General features: G+C 38.9%; 1 protein-coding gene and 1 long non-coding RNA gene across 4 annotated transcripts in view; one reads left to right on the forward strand and one right to left on the reverse strand.

Moving 5' to 3' along the window:
- The first annotated feature begins 1,514 nt into the window (after positions 1 to 1,514).
- LOC139041774 (uncharacterized) lies at positions 1,515 to 20,630 on the forward strand. The gene is made up of 3 exons (XR_011497654.1): positions 1,515 to 1,690; positions 4,194 to 4,275; positions 20,018 to 20,630. It is a non-coding gene; the product is annotated as an uncharacterized lncRNA (long non-coding RNA).
- Positions 16,496 to 27,199, reverse strand: part of ROS1 (ROS proto-oncogene 1, receptor tyrosine kinase) — a 103,946-nt gene continuing 93,242 nt past the window's right edge. For all 3 annotated transcript variants that reach the window (XM_014866129.3, XM_070496209.1, XM_070496207.1), the window contains 2 exons: positions 26,193 to 26,356; positions 16,496 to 17,696 (listed from right to left, as the gene is read on the reverse strand). In XM_014866129.3, coding sequence (XP_014721615.1) covers positions 17,386 to 17,696; positions 26,193 to 26,356 — 475 coding nt within the window. In that variant the 3' untranslated portion in view covers positions 16,496 to 17,385. The remainder of the gene's footprint in view (positions 17,697 to 26,192; positions 26,357 to 27,199) is intronic.

The following is a 27,199-nucleotide window of genomic DNA, read 5'->3' on the forward strand; positions in this document are numbered from 1 at the left end:
TGAGGGCTTTATATATAGGTTAATTCATTTAAGCCTCACAACATTTCTGGGTGGTATTTATTATGATGATCCCGTTTTTATCTACAAGAAAACTGAGGCTTACAGAGGAGAAATAATTCACCCAGTCACATAGCGAGTAAGTAGCAGAGCTAGAATGCCAACCCAGGCACCCGGGCGCCGAGATTGCACTGTTCTCCACTGCAAGTAATTGCTTGTGCACTGCTGATTGTCTTTGGCTGTTCACCTTTGGGCTTACTTTCTCCTCCACAACAGATGAATACAGAGGGGGAAAGACCAACACACTGTAGACTTTACAGAATCCCAGGTCTCAAAGGAGCTGTCCTAGGACATTGTCCGGACTCTCTCAAATGGCACTACCTGTAGACTGGTCAGATGCAGATTTCCACTCTCCTTCTGGAGGGAATTATTGCGTCTCTTTTTAACTCATTTCAGCATTTAACATACTTCACTGCTCTGAAGTTCTTCACACCCAAGCTAACCAAGTCTTGTAAGACTTGGCCTGAGGTTTGGACATTGAAGCAATACCTAAAATTAACTTTGGACTTCTCTGTGGATTTTTTTAATCCATGTTCCATTGGCATGGATCACTGGTATATGCAAGCATAAATAAAATACACTAAGTTCCAGCACCCTTTTTAGAATTTGCCACTGAGTATGTAGTTGAAGAAGAAAGCACAGGAATGCGTTCTCTGCTAGACATCTTTTCCAACTAGTCCCCACCGGAAGAAGCCCTTTACCTGCACTCCACGTGCTTTAGCACTCACAAGAGCTCTGAGCTGAACCCACAGGGAGCAGTTTCCCAGCCACAAGGTTCTGATTACTGAAACCTCTCTCCTTAGCCACATCTGACCTGAATATCAGGTTGCTGGTGAGGAGACTCATTCACTGGAACTGGCCTTTGGGGCAGTCCTAAACAGATAGTTCAGACTGCTGAGTAGGGCTGCAGCGGCCTGGCACAGAGGACACATGGAGCAGAGTGTTTCCCTCCATGTTACACATTCCCAAAGTAGAAATGCAAGATGAACAAGCACTATAGTGACTTGGTTCTGTGTAATAAGAGCATCAAACAGAACTTTGGTGAATTAAGAGCCCTAACTGACATTCTTTAGGCCCACCAATTTGTGAAAAATGTGATTTCCCCTGCCGGTCTCACTAATATTCATGAAACCATGCAGATTAGAGAAGGACCTAGTAGTCGAAAAAAGGACCTTCAAGGGAATGAGGGATGATGTGAGAGAAGACAAACATGATGTTCTTACATATCTTAGACCTGGTTGGGGGTCTGAGAGAAATATTAGATTCTTTAATCATCCCCATTGGCATCAGCATCCTCCTCACCCCCAGTTTTCCCTTTGCACTTAGCCTCGGCTGAGGGAGAGGTGATGAAAAGGGGAGAGACAGCTCTCCGCCACCAAGTAATCCTTTTGCCGATTGCCCTCTGGCTGAGAACTCAGTCACCCAACTACAGGGAACTCTATCTGTTCTCCTCCTTTAGTTTAAAAGGAGTTGCCATCCTGTCTCGTTTCCCCTTTGAAGTTCTATTTCAATGCATGGCAAATTCTAGCAATGACTTAAGATTGATTCAGGCCTGGATGGTAGAGAGGGCAGAGGTGGTGGGTATTGGGACTTAGACTCCCTGACTGGAAGCTTCTCTTGCCACTCTTGCTGGGTAAGTACTGCGTTTTCTGTACCCTTTTGCATTGGGGGAAACAACCCTTAAGGTGATTTTAACCTCCAGTTTGCTGAGAATCACAAACTGTGTTTACGTGCAGGCGCCCGTACATCTTCTATCAAAATAACCAAGAAGCTGTTTTCTTAAGCACTTTCGTAATTGATTACTTTTGAGTTGGGGGAGATACGAAAAATAAAGCTTAGACAAACTGCTTTCCATATAAGTCTTATTTCCATAAATTACATTTTTAAATGGAATTCATTAAGTGTCAAAGCATGGAAGAAAAGTGGAAAGAGGTTTGAAAAGACTTTAAAAATAAACGAAACCAAAAAACCTAAGATTCCTTTATAAAATTACTTTGTTGATAGTTTGCATGCAAATAATTCACATTTTGATTGTACTTGTCAAAGTCTTTGCTCTATGCTTCCATTCTTCCTTGCAAGACTTTTAGGATTTGTTGTTATTCTTTATTTATTACATATCCCTAAAATCTAAAGTAAAGGAATAAATGTCCTAAAGTCAGTATCATTATTATAGTTGCTGTTTGTACATAACTCAAGTTTGACATTTACGCAAGGAACAGGGTTAAGCAAATGTAAATTTCACATTTCCTCCACACCAGTTCTCCATCATTTCCCATGAATAACTGAAACTCTAATAACACAAATACGGTATCCACACAATAGAATCTATCTACAAATGTCTCACAAACACACACTGATGCAGGCCTAAAGGGAAATCAGAGACACCGTGCCCTCAGACAGGCACAGACACAAATGATTATTCTCACTTGACAGACCAACTGTACTGCTCTTTCCTTGTATTTCACTCCAGCCCCAGAGGGCTGGATCAGGAAAGAGACACTTGATAGCTGCTGTTTCCGTGGTTGAAATATTTGTGAAGTTAACGCATAATCTGAAAGCAGAAGCTAATAAATTATGGGGTGCTAATTGGAGCTGGAGTGGAGCTGTCAATCATGTTATCCTAAACACAGAGACCCTCATAACCTAAAAAGGCAAGGCAGCCTTCAGGAACAGCTCCCAGTTGTTTCCAGCCTTGACCTCCACTCCAGCAGAAACATTGTGTCCAGGCAGTGTGGCCACTGGCAGAGTCGGCAGAGGCGACTCTCTAATCCAACTCCCTTTAGGAAGATAGACAAATTCTCTTTAGGGGGAAAGAGGAAGATATTTGCTGAAGAATTGATGCTTAACCTTTAGAGAAATATACATTGAATTTACTAGAGTAATTATTACTTTGGTAAAATACCCTTTATTTGGAATTTTTCACTTTAAAAAACTGATTTCACTCAATAAGAGAAAAATCTAAAGTTCTCCACAATATAGTATCATGTCTACCTCCAATTATGGTGTTTTATGAGTTCTCCAGAGAGGAACTAAGCTCCTCTAAAACAAAAATAAGACGTCCAAGTTTCCTCTGCCTTACTGGAATTCATTCGTTTCACCTAGAAAAGCAGCGGCACACTTCCTGTTGCCTTATTTTGCTCTTAGGCTCTCCTAGTGAGCTCTAGTTCGACTTACCTCCCAACGCTTCAAAACGACAAAACTGATTTTGCTCAAACTATCTTCTGTCATCATTATTTCCATTTCCCATCAAAACTGCATAAATTAGCAAATGTATAATTATCATTACATATAAGACATTTAGGTTAAAGGTAAACTAAACTTTGGAAAACAAAACTGAAGAATTAACATTTTTTGATTCCTGATCAATATTTGCATGACTCTAATGATCTGGTTACCAATTAGACATTTTTATCAACATTTATTTTTGGAGTACGTGCGTTAGTCTCTTTGTGTATTTACAACTAGTAAAATGTTCCAATTACCTTATAATTTGGAAGCCTCTTTAGAATATTTCAAACAAAAGCAGTTTTCACTCAGGAAAGGAAAATCGAGTATCTTAAAATTCTAAACACACAATTGCTCAAAACAACAGTTAAAATTGATGAGATATCATGAGCTTATTTCTTTTTTTGCTAATTCTCATGACTATAGCCTTGCCCTTATTTTTAGCAACTACATTATTGGCACAGGGCCAAAGGTATTACCAAGAAATGGGATGGAAAACAAAGCAAATTATTTTTTGTTATTGCTGTTTATTTTTACTAGGTACAATACTAGTTCTATTTTCTTCTAGCACATTTTACCCAATATGTAATCCATCCCAGAAAACAATTGGACATTTTTTCCTCTGGTATCATATGCCTTTTTTTATTGTACCTGCTTTTTTAGGGAATTTCTGATATCTCTGGAAGCACGGTCTACAGATTCTGTATTATTAGGATTATCCCACCTTGCTTTGTGGAGTGTGAAATCCTGTTTTTAACCTCAGGCAATTTCTCCTCCACACTCAGAAACTGACAGAAGGGCATTAACAGACAGATTTCGGTAAGAAACATAAAGAACAGAGCTTATGATATTTGTTCTTCTTTGTTCAAAGACTTCTTCTAAAAACACATTCTTCACTCATACTTTTTCAGAAGAGTAAGAAAAGAGTCTAGGGAAAACCCAGACTGGTACCCTGAGGAAAAATCACAGTGAAGTTGTATTCGGCTGGAATTGGTAAGAAGGAAAATTATTCACAATTTTATACTTAACAGTTCCCAACTACTTAGTTAATAAACAAAAAGTGATAATAATGGCACCATCATCTTGCATTGAAGTTTGGGATGTCTGGTTATTTGATGTTTAAGGAATGGTGTCATTATAAATACTATCGAAAGTTTTTTAAATCCACCGTTGGGATGCTGCCAACTCCCTCTTTTGCTTGAGATGTAAAATATACTGAAACTAAAAAGAAAAATAAACAACACTTCACAGCCATAAAATGTACCAGGCAGCAGGTTAACAGAGGCTTTGGGTCTTTGGAGAATGAGATGGGAGGTCTAGGTACCATTGAATCTCCCTGTGTCACAGAACAGCAACAAGGGCAAGACATTCGATGCTAAAATAAAACAAGATTATACAGTTTAATCGTATATATTTTTTCATATCATACAAGCTTCTGACTACATTTTTTACTGCTATTTTAGAGTATTTATTTGATTTTTGTCACTTCCTATAATAGGGGAATTTCTAATCTGAACTCAGTTACACACCGTTTATTCTCCTCCTTATGCAAAACAGAAAAGTTCTAAAACATTATACAAAATGCTTTGCATGTGGTCTTTTCACTTTCTGATCTAGTTCTTGGGTTTCTTGTCCTGTATGCCCATATCAATGCTCCGAATGAAATTGGAACTATCTTGTCTGAGTTTTCAGAAGGACGTCAAGCTCACCATCATGCGATTTCAGCTCAACAGCACACGATCTAGAAATTGCCAGAGTATTTAAGCACAATTCTGGTTGACTGTTCCTCTGGGTTAGAGCAGTCTGCAATGTTACTCTCATATACTACAGAGGGTTGCTTGTAAATTCCTACCTCCCGTGGTGTCAGAAAACCTTCACCCTAACTAACCTCTTACTCAAATGCTATCCACTCTTCAAAGTCTAGCTTAAGTTCTGCCTCTTCCACGAAGGCTTGTCTTCACACCAGACACGGTGAGTGGTCTCACCCTTACCGGAACTCTTACCACATAATGTCTATGCCACTTATTTGGCATTTATTTTGTAACATCTTGTGACAGAAGTTCAGGGTTCAGGAGATTGGAGTAACCCTAAAGATCACTCTTGACTTATAATATTCTTTACCCTCTTAACTAGATATTAAGTACATTGACCAAGTACCACCAACTATTGTGGGAAAAGCCACAAATTACTGCATTAATTTCTTTAATTTCATTATGTGCAAACCAATTTAAAAATATAGATTGAGCTGAGGTTTGGAGTACAAGTTAAAAAAGGAAAACTGTCTGGAAGCCTGCTTCAGTAAAAAAAATCCTCATATCAAAAGGAGTGGGTAGAGGTTCTGACATTTTTAGTAGAAGCCAATTAGTATCCAATATCCTCTTCCTGCATTTGTATCCAGATCCTCTTCTTCCTGCATCATCACTTTTCTGTCTCTACTGGATTGTTCCTGTTAATATAAAGTAGGCTGCAATATCTCCTATCTTTAAAGAAAAAGAAATCCTCTCTTGACCCCATCTCCTTCCAACTTCTAACTCATTTCTCTATTCCCTTTACATGGCAAAATGCCTTAAATGAGTCACCTTCTTGCTCTCTTCACTTGCTTTCCATTTTCTCTTGTCCCTGCTCTAATTTAGCTTCCACTACACACACACTCATCAAGGCGATCAGTTAGCTCCCTGTGTCTAAACCTGAAGATCAACTCTCAGTAATCCCTTTACTTCTCTCATCAATAGGGTGATACATCAGTTAAGATCCTCTGATAAACCAATGCCAAGAACATACCACGTACTTGAGGCCTTCTTAATATGTTCTAGCAAAGATACTACATCCGGCATAGCAGCTGCAGTTGGGGCTACTATTTGATTTACTCGTGGTACTCTACAGTCCTTCTGCAGGAGCCACGCAGTTTATGCAGGAGCTCTGGTGAATTAAATGGAGATATGATAGAAACCATGAACTTTGCACCCTGTAGATCTTTAATGGTGGCACTAATCATTGTCATCCCCCGGGATTCAGTTTTATTTTTGACTTACCATCTTGGCTAGGGGACAGAAAAGAGGAGGGCAGCAGTTAAAGAGGTTTCCACTTGGTCTTCCACACCATGATACATTTTACCCCATAGACCAAGGATCCAATGATCCAATCACCAAGTATGTCAGTCTCAATTACACATTTAAAGAGTGGAGAAATGACCGCCACTGGGGCTATGGACCCAGTGGACACACTGTAGATTAGACTCCACTCTAACAGAGGGGCTATGATGATGCTGGATACCTGTGACAACTCAGATCCTGTGTCCAATAGTCTCAAATGTCTGGGAATTCCCCCTTTCCCCAGTGCACAGCCTCTGAAGTAGGTGGCCATAGCTCCCTGTGGGGGAATCTTTGCAGTATATATTGTGATGATGTTATAGGATCCTTCCACCTTGGACCCATCCACTTCTTCAGTCAATGGGTTACAGATCTGAAAATTGGCTCAGATCCAGGATCTGGGCAAGGATCATGATTGTTATTGGAATGACCACAACAGCCTCCTACTGCTCCATTTTTGCCTTTTTCTGATTGTAGATGTTAAGCACTGGTTGCCCGTCCGTTTTGCCCTGGGGACAACATGCTTTATTAGCCTTCTCTGCAATTCCCTGTGGTCAAGCCCCTTTGGCTGCCTCTCCACCACCATGGAGGTGGGGTCATCTGGCTTCTAGTGGTCAAGTGCAGCCATCTGGCATCTATTATTTCAGGGCTGCATCATGCTCACAGATGTTAATAAGCCCAGATCTAGGATCATCTCTCCTACCATCAGCTCTGGCCTGCAGAGGAGGCCATCACTGAGCTTCTTAGTGATGTTTAGTGAGGCGCCCTTCTCATCAGCATATTCCTGATGACCTTCATGAATGGTGAGTCCTTCAGCGGGTCTTCTGGCCTCACACAATATGTCTGTGCCAGCATTCCCACTTCCCTCGCCTTTTTATTCCTTTCTCTACCACCCGACAAGAAATCTCAGCATGGGCCTTTGTTTTCACCAGGCTTCAGAGGCTGACCTAGCTGCAAGTTTGCCCCATTTCCTTTGGTCTTTTCCAGGATGTTAAATCTCATGTTCCAGCAAAGTCCATTGAGTGAATGGATTCTTGCTTATTCAGTCTTACCTTCCACCACTTGCTCAAGCACCTTCAGAATGTAATCTCAGCGTTGTTCCTGTGGCTCCCACCACAAGGCTTTAGCTAATTCTTGGAGTTCCTTTGGGATGTAATTGCTTTCCTTCTTTATCAGACCCAGCATATCCCTGGTCAGGTAACGCTGAAATTTAACCCTATTATCAACGTGGAAGTCAGGAGAGGAGGTGGATGCGGCTCCTGAGGGGGCACCTGTTGCCTTGCTGGGGAGAGGCCGCAGTAGTATCTTCCTGTACAGAGAAAGTGCTGCTCTTACTTTAGAGGGGTGAGCCATCTCTACAAGCAATCAGGAATCAGAGTGGTCTGCTGAGCCCAAATCCTTGAGGCATCCATCCAAATGCCTCCATCCAATGTTTCAGGGCTCCAGGTTTTCTCAACAGACCTACATTGACGGACCATTTAAATATCCCTGGAGCTCTGTAACACTATCAAATGCTAGGTTTGCTCCTCAGCTGTGTCTACTCTTACACTACAGTTTATAAGTGCCTCTCTTTAACCTACAAGACACCCTCTAGCTCTCACACTTAGCCTTTATTTGTTACATATCCTTCATTCCTCATTATCCCACTGCAGGGAATCAGTCCAACTTAGTCAGCTAACTCCACTGTTCTCCTAGGCGTTATTCTCTCTATATCTTTCAAACGCCTGAATCATCAAATGGGCAAAGGTGTTCCCCTCCACTAGGACATTTTCCTTGTTCATCACTGGTGAAATTTTTACCATTTGGGCTGCCACCTGTGCCCAGGACTATCTGTGCCCCCCTATATCACTTATGATGAGGTCCTCTTAGCCACTTGGGTGGTGATTGAGCCAGACCTCCATCTTGTTACCTGTCTTCTTGCCATTCCTGGTGCTATCTGTATTAATTAAAGGGCTTGAAGAAAGAGATGCCAAGAGGAATAGATGTACAAATGATTCGTTGGGGGAAATTCCTAGGGAGAAAAAAGGGAGAGGGATAAAGAAAAGGTGGGGAAAGCCTTCAGATTGCGATGCAGATCTGATATCTGTTAAAAAGAGAGAGAAGGAAGGATTGGATAAGAAGATCCTCAGATTATAGTGCAGTTCTGGGTAAGTCTCAGCCAGAGTGATAGGGAGTCCACAAGTCAAGATGGCCTGTTAGTAGCCAATAATGTCCACATCGGGGAGGAATGACCCATTTCTACTACCCCTCAGTGTTCAGTCATTGGCGGGAAATGGCTCAAGGGAAGCATAACCTGGTGTGAATGTCACAGTAGATCTGAAGGTACAGCAGCTGGAAGTGTCAATGAGCCACACTCCCCAAAGCAGGTTCTCTTGAAAGATGGTCTAAACAGCACACCTCCATGTCTGCCACAGGAGACCATACAATTTTTGGTCTGAACCGGGTCACTTTTAAGTGTGAAAGGGACACTGGCAATAGTTAATCTAGAACAAAAACATAAACTGGGACATGTGGTTACCTTACCTGTCAATAACATTCGACATAGTTCACAATTCCATTCTTCTTCAAAAACTTTGTTCACTTCGCTTCCAAGATTCCATCCTCTCTTGATTTTCGTCCTATTTTTCTGATCCCTCCTTCTCAGTCTTCTTTGCTGGTCTCTCCTCAGCTCCCTAGTATCTAAACATGGAGTGACTTGGCCTCAGTCCTTGGGCTTTCTCTCTTACTTATGCGCATCCTGGTTGAGCTGAGCCAGTCTCATGACGAGTCTCAGCCTCATCTGCATAGTGACAACTCTCCAGCCTGAACCCCTCTCCTTAATCCCCTCTCCAACTGCACACTCAGCCTCTCCCCTTAGATCTCTAACAATTACCTCAAAACTCACACATCTCAAACTGCACTTCTGATTGCCATCTTGCCTCTCAGAATGAATCATCTCCCCTGCAGTCTTCTGCATCTGAGTAAGTAGTAACTTCAGTTCTTCCTACTGCTCAAGTTAAAAATCTTCATCTTTCCTTCTCTCATACCCCATGTCTAATCCGTCAGCAAAACCTTCAAAAGAAACACAGAATCAACCTCTTCCATCACTTTCACTGCTGTCTCATCACCTTCACTGCCAAGCCATCATCATCTCTTGTCTGGTTGCTTATAATAGCCGGCTAATTGATTTTCCTGCTTCTACCTCTCGGCCTCACCCTAATCTCAGTCTCTTCTTCGCATGGCATCTGGAATTATCCTTTTAAAACCTAAGTCAAATCATGTCTCTCATATGTTCAAAACTCTCCAGTACCACACTCAAGGAAAAAGCCAAAATCTTTCCAGTGGCCTCCGATGGCCTGTATGATCTAACTTCCACTACCGCTCCCCTCTCCTTCAATTCACTCCCAACCTTCATGCTGTTCCTTATGCAGGCAAAGCATGCTTCCGTCTCAGGGACGCTTTTTGAAGTTGCTTTTTCCTCTACGACATATTCGTATGACCCACTCTTTTATTTATTTCAAGTCTTTGCTAAGTATCTCTTTATCAGAGTGACCTTCCCTGGTTACCCTACATAAAATAACAATTACCCTCACTCTCTATCCCTCTGTCTATGCCTCATCCCCTGATTCATACTTCTATTAGCACTCAGCATCCTCTTACATGTCATATATAATGTTTGTCATATGCATATTTTTTATTGAATAGATATTTATTAAGCACTATTTACAGTAGGAATGTTCTAGACTTTGGGACTATGCTCAAAGATGGACAAATATGTCATTTTCCGTATAACAAAAAAAAGTTTGAAATTTTCAAAGATAAACATGGAGAAGTAAGAGTGAAGTCTAATGCAGTTATGGAAGTTTGGCTCAGAATATCTATTCCAATTTTCTTCTAGTGTGACTTCCCTTTCCCATGGAGAGCAGAAAGCTAAAACAAAAATTTCTCCAATTCACTTTCAGCTGGTGATCCAAGTTTGATTCAGGTTCTACAACAGATGCAATCCCATGAGACTTGAAATTAGAACTGAAATAAATGGGATATTGGCATATACTTAATCCATGTGGATTATAGCCAATGTGGCATAGTTCTGGAGCCAAACTCCATCTCCGAAGATGATTTAGAGCAAATGGCTTCTTGATAGTAGAAAAGGCGGCATGATTTGGGACCTGAAGCTATAGTGGCAGCTTCCTGATTTTGCACGAGGTTTCCTGATGGGAGCACAGTGATGTTGTTCCAGAACCAGTAACTGTAGGTAATTTAGCAGCTCAGACTGAGGCTTTCCTGTATTTACATATGTGATAAGGGGTGCCTCCTGATTTGAAGCTTCCTGATCACGGCAGGAGAAGCAGTTCCTTTGGCAGCCTGATTTGAGAACAAATTCTGGAATCTCATGCTACAGATTTTTATTCAATCATCTTAATAATTCTGTAAGCCATGTGACATGCTGTAATAAATCCTTTTATTCAAATTGTCTGGAGTGGAATGTGTTCTGTGCATCAGAATATTGACCAATAAGAAACTCCAAAGAGAATATACAGAATACATAAGAGGATAGTTTTTAAAGTAAATCAAGTAATTGAGTTGAATAATAATTGACAATGATAATAGGTCTCACATTGTGATTTCTTTTTCACTCTCAGTTATCTTCTGCTTCCTTCTCTCTGTTCCTCATCTGTTGAAGGAAAGGTAAGAGTAGACTGTATATCCGCCGATAACATCTGCAAGGAAATGTCCTTTTGAAATTCAGTGTCATATTTCTAATTTACATTGTTTGAGTCCTCCTCAATATGGTGCAATGCTATTAATTCAAATCAAATTCATTTTCTATTTTATCCTCAAGTGTACACTCTCTTTTTTCTCTTACTTTAAAAAAAAATCCTTACTGCTAAACTTTCTTCCTTTTTGCGCTCATTCTCTTTTTTCTTTTGAAAAATTACACTTTTTCAAAATCTTTTATTCAATTTATTTAAACTAACAAAAAAACCACTTTACCCATTTCTCCCATCCCACACTCCCCATCTCTTGCAACCACCAAACCACCCATCTGTTCTCTGTATGAATCAGCTTGTTTTTTGGCTTGTTTGGGGTTTTTTTAGATTCCACATATATCTCTCTTATAGAGAGATCATATGGTATTTTTCTCTCTCTGTCTGACTTATTTCATTTTGTGTAATGCCCTTGAGGTCCATCCGGTTGTCACAAATGGCAAGACTTCGTTCTTTTCTATGGCTGAATAATATTCCATTGTATATATATATATATACACCATCATTTCTTTATCCATTCATCCATCAGTGGACACTTAGGTTTTTTCCATATCTTGGCTATTGTACATAATGCTGCAATGAACATAGGGGTGCATTTATCTTTTCAAATTAGTGTTTTCATTTTCTTTGGATAAATATTCAGAAATAGAATTGCTGGATCATAGAGTAGTTCTATTTTTAATTTTTTGAGGAACCTCCATATTGTTTTTCATAGTGGATGCACCAATTTACATTCCCACCAACTGTGCACAAGGACTTCCTTTCTTCACATCCTGACCAACACTTGTTAGTTCTGGTCTTTTTGATAATAGCCATTCTAACAGATAGGAGGCGATATCTCATTGTGGTTTTGATTTGCATTTTCCTAATGATTAGAGATGTTGAGCATCTTTTCATGTACTGTTGGCCATCCATATATCATTTTTCAAAAACTGTCTATATATCTTCTGCCTATTTTTCAACTGGATTGTATGTTTTCTTGCTATTGAGTTGAATGAGTTCTTTATATATTTTGGATATTAGCCCCTTATCAGATATATGATTTGCAAATACTTTCTCCCCATTCAGTAGGTTATTTTATTTTGTTCATGGTTTCTTTTGCTCTTCAGAGTTCTTTAGTTTGATGTAGCCCCACTTATTTATTTTGCTTTTTTTGCTTTTGCTTCTGGTGTCAGATTCAAAAAAATCATCGTTAAGACCAACGTCAAGGAGATTACCATCTATGTTTTCTTCTAGAGTTTTATGGTTTCTGGTCTTACATTCAAGTTTTTAATCCACTTCGAGTTAATTTTTGTGTGTGGTTTAAGATAGGGGTCCAGTTTCATTCTTTCACATGTGGCTGGCCAATTTCCCCAACACCTTTTATTTGAAGAGGCTGTCCTTTCCCCATTGTATGTTCTTGGCTTCTTTGTCAGAAATTAATTGACCATATCTGTATGAGTTTATTTCTGGGCTCTCTATTCTGTTCCATTGATCTGTGTGTCTGTTTTTATGCCAATACCATACTGTTTTAATTATTATAGTTTTGTAATGTAGTTTGAAATCCAGGAGCCTAAGGCTTCTAGCTTTGTTCTTCTTTCTCAAGATTGCTTTGGCTATTCAAGGTCTTTTGCGGTTCCATACAAACTTTAGGATTGTTTGTTCTATTTCTGTGAAAAATATCATTGGAATTTTGAAGGGATTGCATTGATCTGCGTATTCCTTTGGGTAATATGGATGTTTTAACAATATTAATTCTTCCAATCCATGAGTGCAGAATATCTTTCCATTTATTTGTGTCTTCTTCAATTTCTTTCATTAATGTCTGTAGTTTTCAATATATAGGCCTTTTACTTCCTTGGTTAAATTTACTCCAAGGTATTTCATTCTTTTTGGTGCAATTGCACATGGGACTGTTTTCTTAATTTCTCTTTCTGATAGTACGTTATTAGTGTAAAGAAATGCCACCAACTTTTGTCTATTGAGTTTGTATCCTGCAACTTTACTGAATTTATTAGTTCTAACAATTTTTTGATGGAGTATGTAGGGTTTTTCTATATCTAATGTTATCTCATCTGCAAATAGTGACAGTTTTATTTCTTCCTTTCCAATGTGGACGACTTTTATTTCTTTTTCTTGCCTAGTTGCTCTGCCTGAGACTTCTAATACTATGTTGAATAAAAATAGTGTGAGTGGGCATTCTTGTCTTGTTCTTGACCTTAGTGGAAAAGCTTCAGGCTTTTCATTATTGAGAATGATGTTTGCTGAGGGCTTGTCATATATGGACTTTATTATGTTGAGTTACATTCCCTCTATACTCACTCGGTTGAGAGTTTTTATCATAAATTGATGTTGAATTTTATCAAATACTTTTCCTGCATCTACAGAGATGATCATATGATTTTTTATTCTTCATTTTGTTAATATGGTGTATCACACTGATTTGCAGATATTGAGCCTTTCTCACATCCTTGGAATAAATCCCACGTGTTCACGGTGTATGATACTTTTAATGTATTGTCATATATATTTTTGTTTGTTTATTTATTTTGCCTTCTCCCCTAGTAAGCACTCAATAAATATTTATAGAATGAGTGGATGAATGAATGGATAGATCTACAAGAGAGAAGTAAACTACAGCATATCCATCCTAAGGGATTTTATACAGCCATTAGAAACATTTTCAAAGAATTTTTAATGATAAGAGAGAAAACATATGCAATAACGTTATGTGAAAAAAAAACAGGAGAGATACAACAACTATTTCAGCCATGAAAATAAGCTCACATCGGGAAAGAAAGCAAAAAAAAAGCTGGAAGGAAATATCCTAAAATATTTACAATAGAGTTTGGGTGGTATATTTTGGTCCCTTGATTCTTCTGCCTTTGAAGAAGCTTAGAAGGATCAGGATAGATCATCTGATTTGGGCAACCCATAGCCCTGACCAAGTGCAAAAAGCAAAATTGGATGGGCTTCTTTTTACCAAGGAGAAAAGGTCAAAGAAAAGTCAAGGGCACCTTAACATTGATTCCACATCCATAAAGGCCATTCTGAGGATAAAAGGTGGATTTGAGACAGGGGAGAAACTAATAATGACAAAATAAAGTTTTGCCTCCTTTACATATGTTCACCATCATTTCAAGGGCTTCTAGAATTTCAGGCCTCATCTAAGTCTGATATGAACCTCAAAGCTGTCCCCCAATTTCTATAAATTATCTAGGTCTTGGGAGATAACTCAGGATCCAAAGAATCCTCTTGAGTCCCCCTTGCATTAGACCAATTTTCTGGCATCCTTTCTATGAGCTCCAAGTGAAGACTTGTGAAATGTGTTGGAAAAGAATGATGAGAAAATCAGCCAATTAATCCATTAAACTTGAATACCTATTTTGGCTTAGAGAAGATACAAAGGTTAAAAGATGTCACTATGTCTTCAGAAAGCTTGCAATTTATTCAAGTAGGTAAAATACACAGAAATAGGATGGAAACATATGTGGTTACCACCTAATGAGATGTAAAGATAGGAAAGGCAACAGTAATTCGGAAAAGGGAGAAGGGAGGGAGTTGAGGGCAAACCTTTCCAAAAAGTTATACTATGAGCTGACCCTAAAGGATGAGTGGGATTTAGATAAGCAGAGAATAGGTGAGGAGATTGCAACAGGCCAGGGAAAACCCGTATGGGCGAGGAACACAGAGAGCATCTGAGCCCACGACAGGCTCTTTTCTCAAGGATGTTTTGAGTAAAGCATTTTCATCAGAGTTATATCAACATATTAATTTTATCTAGGTAAATCTTTGTTCAATTGGCAATGCTAAATCATAAACAATATTCTTCATTTTCAACTTAAATGCTTTTCTTAATACTATTTAATAGTATTACTGGATTATTTCTTTTTCTTGAACAATTTAAAATGAAGGTTAGATTTATTGATCGGCTTTTGTATTGTTTCACTTTGTTTTTACCAAAACTTCTGCCTTTGGGAGCCATTATTTCTCCCAAGTCTAATATTTGCAGGTCATATTTTGCAGATAAAAAATTTACGAATAAGATTTTATTATCCTGTTAATTTTTAGTGAAAACCATTTTAACAAGGGTCATTTTTAGCCACTGTCAATTTTTCCCTCTTGATTATAAAATCTATTTTTTCCAGCATTAACTTACACAGTTCTCAATGTTACTAGTCATTTGTATTTCATCAAATTACTTTTATTGACAATAAATTTTACCTATGAGATTTTAGCCACTATTTTATTTTGCATTAAATATCTCTACCAATATTATTCACTACTAATTGTTTTTAAAACTACTGATTTGTACGTATATTCTGGCTGAAACGTGATATTTTATGGACTATTCCCCTCAGACATTCTATAAATTTCTCTATTGTCCAAACTGTAATGCAAATGCATTGTACTGAAAATCCAATTCTTCTATACACTTCTGATCCTTTTGGGTATTCCAAAACGAAGATCCTGGGCACTGGCAGAGCAAAAGTCCTGGTTGCAAGCAACAGAAACTGACTCTGACTAATTTAAAAGAAAATCATTTATTAAAAGGATATGGAGGTAACTCACAGAATCTCCGAGAGGGCTTGAGAACGAGACACAGAGGCTATGGAGCTGGCAGCACCGGCTAGAAGCAGACAGCAGAACCAGTCCAATCTGGCTACTCCTGCAGCCAGGGGCACCAGGCTCCAAGCTTGCTCTGCCAACTCTCCTGGCCCTGGACACTGGATGCCAGGAGCCAGACCAACTGCAGCTGCCACCATCACCAGAGAAGACTTAAGGTAGTCCCTGTTTCTTTGCTTCCTCAGCTCTCAGTTAGTAGCCTGTGGTGGGTGTGTCTAAGTGGTGGTGGCTTTATCTGCAAGAGATCTTGGGGAGGCAAACGGAACATAGCTCCCACCCAGAAGATAAAGATAGAGGAATTCCCCGACACGGGAAGGCCCATCATATGCTGGGCTATCAAAAAGAGGGATAAATGCCCATTAGAAGGTCAAAGATCGAAGAGAAAATATCCTGCCCTGTTCAGGGAAATAACAGATGTAGCAGAGTGGCCACAAACCCTGGACCTTTCCTTGGGGCCTGTTCATCACAGAACTAACACATTGATTTCTCTGTGTCCCTCACCATTCAGCCAATCATCAGTGCAGGTTCTCAGGTAGTGGGTAAGTTTAAAAATGAATTAAATTATCCAAGGGGAAAACAGATTCGTGATCTTATTCCATAGTAGTTCTTAGCAAATGTTGTAACCAAAGTATTCTTTATATGTAGTGAACATTCTGTATATTGCAACTGGATAACACATTGAATGCTTCCGCTAGTGTTGCTGTTCGAGTGGTTGAGGCTTTCAAGTTTAAATGGGTAACTGCACCAAAAATGACTGGCTTTAAGTCAGCGTTTCTCTGAAGAATTTTTTTAATAGTTCTCATTCAAGTATTTATTATTTCATATAGTTGCTGAAATTCACATAGCTTGAATTGACACTGTATAATTATTATAATTAATTTTAAGGACAATTTGATGCTAAGTGTAATCCTAAGTATTTTATATATAAAATAGATACGGCAAATAAAAACGATCTTTATATTAGCTCATTTCCGTAATAGCACACATGTCACAGAGCGATTTTTATACAAAATCAGACATAGTGGAATTGCTAAACTTTAGGACATAGAGATCTTCACGGTCCTGTTTTCAATATGACTGAAGCTGCTGTTCCAAGCCTCCAAAATACAAAATATTTTAGTTATCATTTAGATAATATTTTATTGAAGTAATAGCTCTTCAAACGATCTCTCATGTCATAGATGCTGATTCCTTCCATAAATAGAGAGTTTTCTCATTTCCTCTGTCCCTTTTGAGACAATCTATAGTTCAGTCTGAGCACACTTCTCATCCTCCTCCTTCAGGTCTCTGAACATACCTACTTTGTCTCTAGCCATCTGACCAAGATGTTTCTGTTACAGCCCAGACTGAAGTGTGGGCTATGGTTTAAGGGACCTCAAGGGCGAAAGACAACAGCTTCCCTTCCAGACTCATGAGTCTTTCTAAGCTTTCCAAATGCTTAAACGTTCACCTCAGAATTCTGCTGAAGGTTAGACAGTTGGTAAAAGGATTGTCACAACTGAAACCAAATGGCTCTCAGAACCAAGATTAGAATTCAGGAACGTCCCAGTGTTAATTCGGAGTCACAGACCACCACACATCTATCATTCTACTAGGGTTTTCTTTCAGTAACTACTTAATGGGAGTGTTTATCTCAACTCTGCATTTCCCAAACAGAGCTATTAATCAGACCCATCTCCATATCCACTGTGAGTGAGACAGGCATAGTTCAGGCCTTCAGGCTTGCCAGGAGGGCAGTAAGCCACTTGTTTTTCTTGGCAGATATCTTTGTCTGCATGTGGTTCCTTCTCTTCTTTCCTCAGACCACAAGATTCAGATTCCTTGGAGCCTAGAGGACCCTCAGAATTTTCTTCACCTTGGCTGCATTCTGTAGCAAGTACCATATAGTTTAACCCTTCTTGGTTCTTGGTTTCCATTAAAGCAATTGACCTATTGTCATCTGAAGTCAAGGAAATCACATTTCCATCTTCATCTGTGAAAAAAATATAAAAGTTATTCCAGCATGTATTTGATTTCCTTTATTTGTAACATACAGGCTGTATGAGAATTATAATAACACCAATCACGTACATTGGTTTGGCAAACATTTATGATGACCACTAAGGAAATACAAAGATAAATAAGACATGCTCCCTGTCTTTGAGGCTACTGCAGTCTAGTGGGGGAGCAGAAATGTCACTATAGAAGGTGATGTGTGCTATATGTAATAAAGGAATATGTGAAATACGGTGAGAGCACAGAGGCGGTTTATTCTGCCATAACAGGCGGAACAGTCATGGTCTTTGTGACAGGAATTAAGTGGCCCTAGGATGGCCCTTTGCGTCTAAAGTGCTTACCGTTTTATCCTGCCACGCCAGCTAAAATATCTACCTTTAAAGATGTATTCCTTTAGATTAAGTAATTTGACCATTTAGTAAGATAATATTTATTGGATGCCTACTATGTGTCAGGCTGTGTTCTAGGTGCTGATGATACAGCACTGAATATAACATATTTATTGCTCTTTGAGGTTTACGTTCTAATGGGGAAAGACAGATAATAAGTTAGTGGACAACTGAATCTATATTAGGTGGTGACAAGCACGAGCAAGGAAAATTTGGCAGCAAAAGGGGAAGAGAATAATGGTGGTGATGGAAGGGGGCTGCTATTTTAGATGCGATGTCAGCAAAGGCCTCTCTAATGAGGTAAAATTCGAGTAGAGACCTGAGTTAAAGGAGAGAATTGGATATCTTAGGCCGCGAGGATGTCTTAGGAAAAAGATTCAAGGAAGAGAGAAGAGAGAGACCAAGGGTCCAAGGCAGGGGCATGCTGCATGTGGATTAAGGAACAGCTAGGCAGCCAGCGTGGCAGGCCTCCTCAGCTGTCTCCCTGGGACAAGTAGCAGATGAAATCATTAACACCAATTGGCAAATAAATTAAAATGAGCATGCTTATCACCTCAAAAGGCTGACAGGGAATGGACACAGGCCTGGCAAGTTTAGATGGCAGCATTGAAGGAGAAGGAAAATGACATGAAGTACAATAATAATAATAATAGTTGTTATTGTTAATACTTATAGGGTATTTACTGTGTACCAGGCATTGTTCTAAGCTATATATATATATATATATATATATATATAAACTCATTCCTCTTCTATTAAGTAGATGCTAGTATTACTTCCATTTAACAGAGGAGGAAATTGAGGCACAGGAGAGTTAAATAATTTGCCCAAGGTCACACAGCTAGAATTTGAACCCAAACTATCTGGCTCGAGTCTGCCATGCTGCGTGAGGTACAGCCACATGGGTGAGGACTGCGCCCTACAGGAGTCCTTGAGAAGCACAGACTCTGGACACACATGTGGGGAGAGGGGGTGACAGTAGAAAACTTGGCAGCCAGGGGGTAATTGACCTTCTTCACACTTATGCTCATATTATTTTGTCTTTCTCTACTTAATGGCTGACCTTACTCAGAAAAGTATGAGAATTCTTGTTGAAACCTAATAGTAGAGTTTCTGAAACACTTCACAAAATTCTAGGTAATCAAAAAGATAAATACACAAATGTATATTGTGGGAATGATTTGTGTTTTTTGTTTTGTTTGTTTTGTTTTTTGCAGGGAGAGATTCACCCTGAGCTAACAGCTGTTGCCCATCTTCCTCTTTTCTTTTCTTCTCCCCAAAGCCTCTCAGTGCATGGTTGTATATCCTAGTTGTAAGTCCTCCTAGTCCTTATATGTAAGCCACTGCCACAGCATGGCTACTGACAGATGGCTGGTGTGTTTCCGCAACCAGAAAGCAAACCCAGGCTACGGAAGCAGTGAGAGTGCCGAACTTTAACCACTAGACCATCACGGCTGGCTCAGGGAATGGTTTATTTCTTATCCATGCTTTCCAATTCCTGGCTGTTACTACCTGGATGAAAAGTTTATGATCAGAAATATGACTGTCCTTTCATAAAGTATCACATTTGCAAATCAGAAAGATTTCAGTCGATAGATAGGGGTCCTTCCTTTTCTTTTCATAAGCATAAGAGCATCCAAACGTGTGGGTGGCTGCCAGCCTTCCACACTTACCCTGATGAACAACATGGCTGGGCTTATTTGGAATGTATTTAAATTGAAATACAGGGAAAATTAAATAATTTCAAAGGGCTAGGGGAAGCGCCATTGTACCTATTTTTTCCTTATGGAATTTAACGCATCTACCTATTTACCAAGCTGCAAACCTGAATAACAAAGCTCATTTTATTATAAGAGCACGTGAACTACTGACCCTTCTGTGTCTTATTGTGTGCTTCTTTCTTTTGCAGACCCTCCCCCACTGCTGAAGAACAAGATGGCCAAGCTACAGGCTCACAGGCTCTTGGGCATCATCTCATGTTTGTCTTCATTGTTCAAACATCATTATAGCATATTTCAAACCACAAGAATAGTCAGACTGTGTTTTAAAATATCTCCCCCACAGAAATAACTTTATCAGATGTTAAGTTTGGTTAGTACCTGAGCACTGAATATTTATGGAAGGATCCAACTGTTAGGATTATTGTCAATATGTACTCATAGCCACTGAGAAACCCATAAGAACAATTTGCTATGTATGATAATAGCAATAGAAAATGTCAAAAGTAATAGGAAGAAATAGGATATTTAACTTTAAATAGTCCAGTGGCCCAGATTACTGAGGAAATTAGGATGATATTCCTAAAAGGCTTCAAGAAGTTAGACTAAAGGAGTTTAGAATTTTGACAAAAACTTAAATCTACAACATAGGTCTAACTACTCATATTATCAGCTGCTTCACTGCCATACCTTCAACCCATATTGGGAAACTTTCTGCTGAAACATGATTTTAATTTTTTGCTTGCTGTTGAATTATTTTTTAAAAAGATCTTTTATATAAGGCAAATAAATTCTTTTTACAAATTCTGGCGCCATATGTCAAAAAAAATCATTAGCTTACTACTTCATTGGTTCACAGTACTTAGAGCAATACTTAGTAACTTGACCCTGGCAAGCATTTAGCAATTAGTACATCTTCTTATTGCATTAAAAACTTGTGAGAGACGGCGGGGGGGTGGGGGGGGATTGTTTATATAAAACCTTTAGGTCACTAAAGCAGAGATTCTGAGTAAGGACAGCATGCACTCAGCAACCAGTGATTTAAGAGGAAAATATTAAAATAAAGACTTCCAAGTAAGACAGGGTATTTACAGACGAGACATATGCCGGCTGACTGGCTATGTTTAGAACAGCAGAGGAGCATTTAGATTTGTTTCCTGTAGAACTCTCCGGGACTGATGAGGTGATGTTTACACAAATGCTTGGATGAAGTCACTGGGATATTTTTACTAGATGCCCAGATATGTTACTAATCTTCTCTCTCTATCCTCTCTCCACCCCATTAGGTCAGTAGGACCATAGGAGAGGCATGGTATTATTGCTCCCTGTAATCCTAATGCCCTTTATTTTTTTCCCCCTCAAAAGTCCTCCCAATGGCTTTCTTATTTTCTTATACGTCTCCGACAATAACAATGAAGACAGACATCTTACTGCTTTGCTAAATATGCCCACCAGTCTGCAAAGCAGCAAACTATTATTAAACACATTCTCTTTGATTAAAAAGGTAATTAAGTTTAGGCTTGCCTTGAAGCACCGTTCCATCATTTCCACCCTTGGCAAATATGCAAACTCTGCCTTCATTCTTTCTTTTCTCTTCTTGGCTGCTTTTGTTCGGTCACATGGCAATTACCCAGTTTGATTAGTGACTCCCGGATCGCTTTTCCAGTCTTTATCTTCAGGATTTACATTCATTGTAAATAACAGAATGTGAATTTCTCCTTAACTAAAATTCTGTTTCTGTCATGGCACAGAATTGCTTCTTTCTGCCTAAATTATCAGTTTGAGTATATTCCCTGTTAAACTTTTCCTGCATCAGTCTTCTGCATATTTATGTCTGCTTCTCTATTTTTTTAAATATTATTTGGAATTTTAATTCAGTCTGCCAACAATATGACCCCTAAATAAATTTGAAACAACCAGGACAAAGTGGTGTATCTTTTCTAGCAAGCCATAGGTAATGAGTTCTTTCACTATACCCAGCTGTGTCGCACACTATTGGTAACAAGTGGGGAGAGGGTGTGGACAGTTTCCTTACTGCAACCATGTCTCTGCGAAGGCTGAGAGCGAAGGCTCTAGAATAGAGTTATACTCTAGGCCCATCTCAGCAGTATGACCATGGGCAAGTTGCTAAGCCTCAGTCTTTTCATCTGTCAAATGGTGATATAATAATACTCACTTCATAAAGCTGTTGTGAGAATTTAATGAGTTAACCCACATAACCTCATGAATGGTACATAAAAAAGAGTTAAAATAAAATTAGCTAATATTGCAATTAAAAGCCATTCGCAAAAAGGATTTCGTTCTGTATATTTAGTGTGACCATTGTTTGTTACTCATCTCAGCCTCATAGATGGACTAGGTAATGCAACATGGTAAAAAGATTTTCCTCAAGGGTTCATGGAGACTTCTGGTAAAGACTAAAGTAAAGCTAAGCTCTCAGACCCTCGAATACCCATTATAGCAGCCTCTGTGATTTTTATAAAATGTCTGTACACATCAGAAGGAAAAGGTGCCATGAGCAAAGAGTTGAATTTTACAATACACTACATGTCAACTGTAAAATCCTTGCAACCCTATAGAACTCTACCTCTGCAGCATTTGACCACTCCCTCCTTCTGATCCGCTCTCCTTTGGATCTCCATGATGATACTCTCTTATGACCCTTCTCTCCTCTTTCTGTCTTTTCACCTGTGTGCCCACCATCTTTCTTTGTCAGTCTCTCATATACTGGCCATTTTCTGGGTCCCATCCGCTCTTCACTTCTCTTCTTATTCTATACACTCTGATTGAATGACCTTATCTACTCCCTTCGCTTCAACTACCTAGATTTACCGGACAGACCTTCCAACTGAATACTGGGCTTTTCCACTTATTCCGTAGCCAACTCAAAACAAAACATATGCAAAGCTGTTCCTCCTCCTATGTTCCTCATCTTTGGGAAGAACACTTTTCACCTAGTTTCGCAGATCACTGGGATTCACCATTGTCTCCTCTTTCTTCTTCACCCAGTTAGATGCCAAGTCCTGTAATACCTACCTCTGTGGTAACTCTGGACTCCATTTCCTTCTCTCTACACATGTTACCATTCATTAACCCAGCTTTCATTAATTTTCATTTCTTACCTGACTAGTGTGACCACTCTCCCTCCAATTTCATCACTCACCATTTTCTACCCTCATGTGTGATAAACTGCATTCAATTCTATGAACAACCCAATCTCTATTATTCTCTGCCTTTCTATATACTGCTCCCTCTATCCTGAAATACTTTTTTTCCTCACCTCTGCAGAGCTCAGCTTAAGATTAACCTCCTCCCAGTGGCTTTTATTGACTCCCCATCTGCCACACAGTGTGGATTCAGAATCTTTCCTCTGGACTCCCACAGAAGGAAAAAAAATGGTGAAGAACTGATCAGAGACTCTACATCCAACTCATTCCTTTAGATTATCTAACTTTTAATTCTGAATCCAGACTGTACATATATAAACATACACAAATGAATATTTCTGTGATTGGTTGTATATACATATAAAATACCTGGAAGTATATAACCAAATTGCAAACTACGGCTAGCATTGGGGAGTGAGGATAGGAGGAAGCCGGAGACTTTCACTCTGCCTAAAGAATTTTATATGCTTTTAAACAATAAACATAAATTACTTTTACAATAAAGATCTTTATTTACAGTTATAAAATGATATAGCAAGAATCATTACTGAGATTAATTACTGAAAAAGTTAGGAGGAAAATAGGAAAAGAATCGGGAGTAACTTTTATGATTGATGTAAATAACAAAAAAATTCTTTTTTAAACCTTTAAAAAGATAATGACTGCATTTAATTTTATAAGTTCTACAAAATGATATTCACAAACAAATCTTAATAAATCAGAGTCTTATCAGTTAAGTGTTGCTTTCTAGAGATAAGAGCAGTGATTTAGTAAGAAAAACATGCTTTGAATGCCAGGGAAGCAAAAACCATGCTCCGCTTACCTTTCAGGCATCTACACATTCAACTCCACCCAGTTACTGCCATTTATCTATCTTGGGGACAAAGGATTTCATTTTACATATGGACAAACCACCCCAGATTGGTTGCTCTAAAGTTTCCATACATGAAGCCACAGCAAACAAGAACCAAGCCAAGCAGGAGCAGATTCCAATGGCTTGAGCAAAATTCAGTAGTGAGCTGGTGACATCCATCTTTCCTATGGATAGAGACACAGTCCTATGACAAGGACAACTGTCAAAACCACCAGTAGAAGCAAAATTAAAGAAACTGACTCTAGTTTCTAAAGGGAAAGAAATATCCTTGTCACTACTTCTTCTTTAAAGTAGCACAGTGGAACATGTTACATTGAGGTGCTTCACACTATGCTTTGCGCAAAAGTCTACAAGCATCTGTTGAAATAATTTTTTAAAATTTTTATCGAAATTTCATTGAGAGGAATACATTAAGCAAATGTTAAGAAAATGAGGACTTTATAGTATCTAGAATGGCTTACAGGTATGTTTTTCTTTAGCCTGTGAGAACTTCCCACAAGCAAATATACGTATAGAACCTCCAAAAGGATGGGGTTGTAGTAGCAGCTATCATTCCTGAGCGTTCGGCCATTGCCACTCTTAGAATCAGCTCAGTTCCGTTATGAGAAGGCAGCTGGAGCCACTATGAGACTCTTGACAAGGCTTATTCTGATGAGCATTATGATGTAGGCTCAAGGCAAGCACAGCCCTTTCCAATCTGTCACTTAGCTGTTTATAGTAAAGAAGTCACGTGATCAGAGTCTTATCTCCATTCATGTCATGGATCTGAAGTTACTCAAAATACATAGTCAGAAACACAGCAAAAAGACAAGCAGATATTTGTCCTTGGGCTTATTTTTCCCTGTCATGAGTTAGCTACATCACTCAAGATGATGTTCTCGCCGTGGGCTACAGTAGAGAGATGACTCCAGGACAGCCATCAGGATTTTATAATCAGTCACTGCAAAGACCAAGAGGCCTAATTTCTGAGAGATTCTGAGTCATGGTCCATCTTACCAGGTTTATTTCTAAGCAAGAATGTCTGCGTTTGAAAAAAAACAAAGGGCCCTGTGAACTTTTAATAATGGGAGGTTCTAGAGCAGCTGGAGAGAACCATTTTAAAATTCATTTTTCTGCAGCCAATTAGGCAAATGTATTGCAAATCTGATTTTGGAAAGGAATTAAGTGGATACAATGTCTTAATTCTGTTTCATGCTCTTCATTGAACTAAAAGGCTTAGTCTGTCCATCACAGTAGAATTGTTCCAGAAGATCATTGTCTTACTAAATACTGGAGTTGTGTAATCACTCTAGACCTTAGCAAGGCATGACCCACTATAATAATCATAGTAAAATTACCCAGAAGTTAGAAGCAACGGATTAGATATATACATAGCCACATGGATGGCTCTTAAAAACATAATGCTTAATAAAAAAAAGAAAGAGGGGCTGGCTCCGTGGCCAAGTGGTTAAGTTTGCGAGCTCCACTGCGGCGGCCCAGGGTTTGGATCCTGGGCCGGACGTGCCACTGATCGTCAGGCCATGTTGAGGCGGAGTCCCACATCCCACAGCTAGAAGGACCTGCAACTAAGATATACAACTATGTACCGGGGAGGTTTGGGAAATAAAGTAGAAAAAAAAAAAAAGGAAGATTGGCAACCGTTGTTAGCCCAGGTGCCAATCTTTAAAAAAAAAAAAAGGAAGATTGGCAACAGTTGTTAGCCTAGGTGCCAATCTTTGAAAAAAAAAAAATAAAGTTATAAAAAAGAAAAGAAAGAAAGAAAAGAAGCATTGCATAACATAATCACATTCATGCATACAATACACATTTTGAAGGAAAATACACAAATAAAAAGATACACATTAAAGACATTAGAATGGTTGCCTGGCATGAGGAGGGAGGAAGTAGAAAAGGAGAGGAATATGGAGATAGAGGGAATAAACAAACAAAATAAAAGAGAAGCCCTGCACAGACCAATGATGATAAAGTACCATAAGCCTAAGAGTCTGTAATCGTAAACTCAACTCTGCACTTGAGGTCCAAAGTGGTGTGAGGGGTCAAGGAGGAGGAGAGCAGACCTCAGCAAAATATAACCTAAATGCTAATTCCCCTCCTTACTATCTTAGATTAGAAATCCAGGGGCCATATCACTATTCTCTTTTAATTTAGTGCACAATACAAAATTATTTTCAAAGAGGAGCACAATAAACAACTATTACGAAGATGGTGTCTGTATATTATTCTTCTTACCCACCACAAAATATCTTCCGTGTACATCCCATTATAACCCTGTTCAGTTCACACTCGAGAGAAAACCAGAAAACTCTGAAGAAGAATCAAACTCACCTTCAAAGCCTTCATTTATGACTCCAGTAGGGTTTGCTTCTTCTCTGCAGTGAGAAATATTATTTAAGGACAAATTTCTGAATAACTGAAGCTGTTCTTGAATCTTATGGAAAGTAGGTCTTTGATCAGGTTCTTGAGCCCAGCACTGGGTCATTAAATTCCACCTGGATATGTGGGTAAAGACATGAAAGTAAATGGTGATTGGATATCAAACATTAGGCAATCATTACTGATAACCCAGGTAAGGCCATTTTAACAGGAAAAGAATTTGAGTAATTGTTGGTTTTCCACAATTAATATAACTAAATTGCAACAAAAGTTTTGGTTTCTTATTTAACAGCGGCTTGCAATTTTTATTAGACAACACCTTTCTTTTGAAAAGCTGACATTTTAATAATAGTTTTTGATCCAAATAAGTAGATGGATAAAATAGATGGTTGGAAAATGTTTACTCAGCAAATAAGGGAATGAACAATTATAAAAATTATTGAAGAGGGGCCAGCCCCTGGCTTAGTGGTTAAGTTTGGCATGCTCTGCTTCAGCAGCTCAAGTTCCTGGGTTCGGATTCCAGGCACAGACCTACACCACTCATCAGCCGTGCTGTGGCAGTGACCCACATATAAAGTGGAGGAAGGTTGGCACAGACATTAGCTCAGGGCTAATCTTCCTCAGAAAAAAAAAATTATCGAAGAAGCTGAGATTAAAAAGACTTTATATTCATATGTTGATATCTAAAACAAAATCTAAGATTTACTCCAAGCCACACAGACGTTTTGTGGCAGAACCAGAGGTGGAAACCAGATTTGAGTCCAACGCTTTTATTCTTTATTTCATTGTCATGTTATTTAATGTCATATCCCTATACATTAATAGCTGGCTGATTAAAAATTATCTTTTTCTGTAACAGTTGTCTAAGAATTGTCTGTGCAGCATTCTTAACTAGTTCCACTCATCCATTCAACAAAGATTTGTTGGGTGCTTATTATACACCAAGCAGTATATCAAGA

The sequence above is a fragment of the Equus asinus genome, chromosome 24, assembly GCF_041296235.1.
Source record: "Equus asinus isolate D_3611 breed Donkey chromosome 24, EquAss-T2T_v2, whole genome shotgun sequence".
NCBI lineage: Eukaryota > Metazoa > Chordata > Mammalia > Perissodactyla > Equidae > Equus > Equus asinus.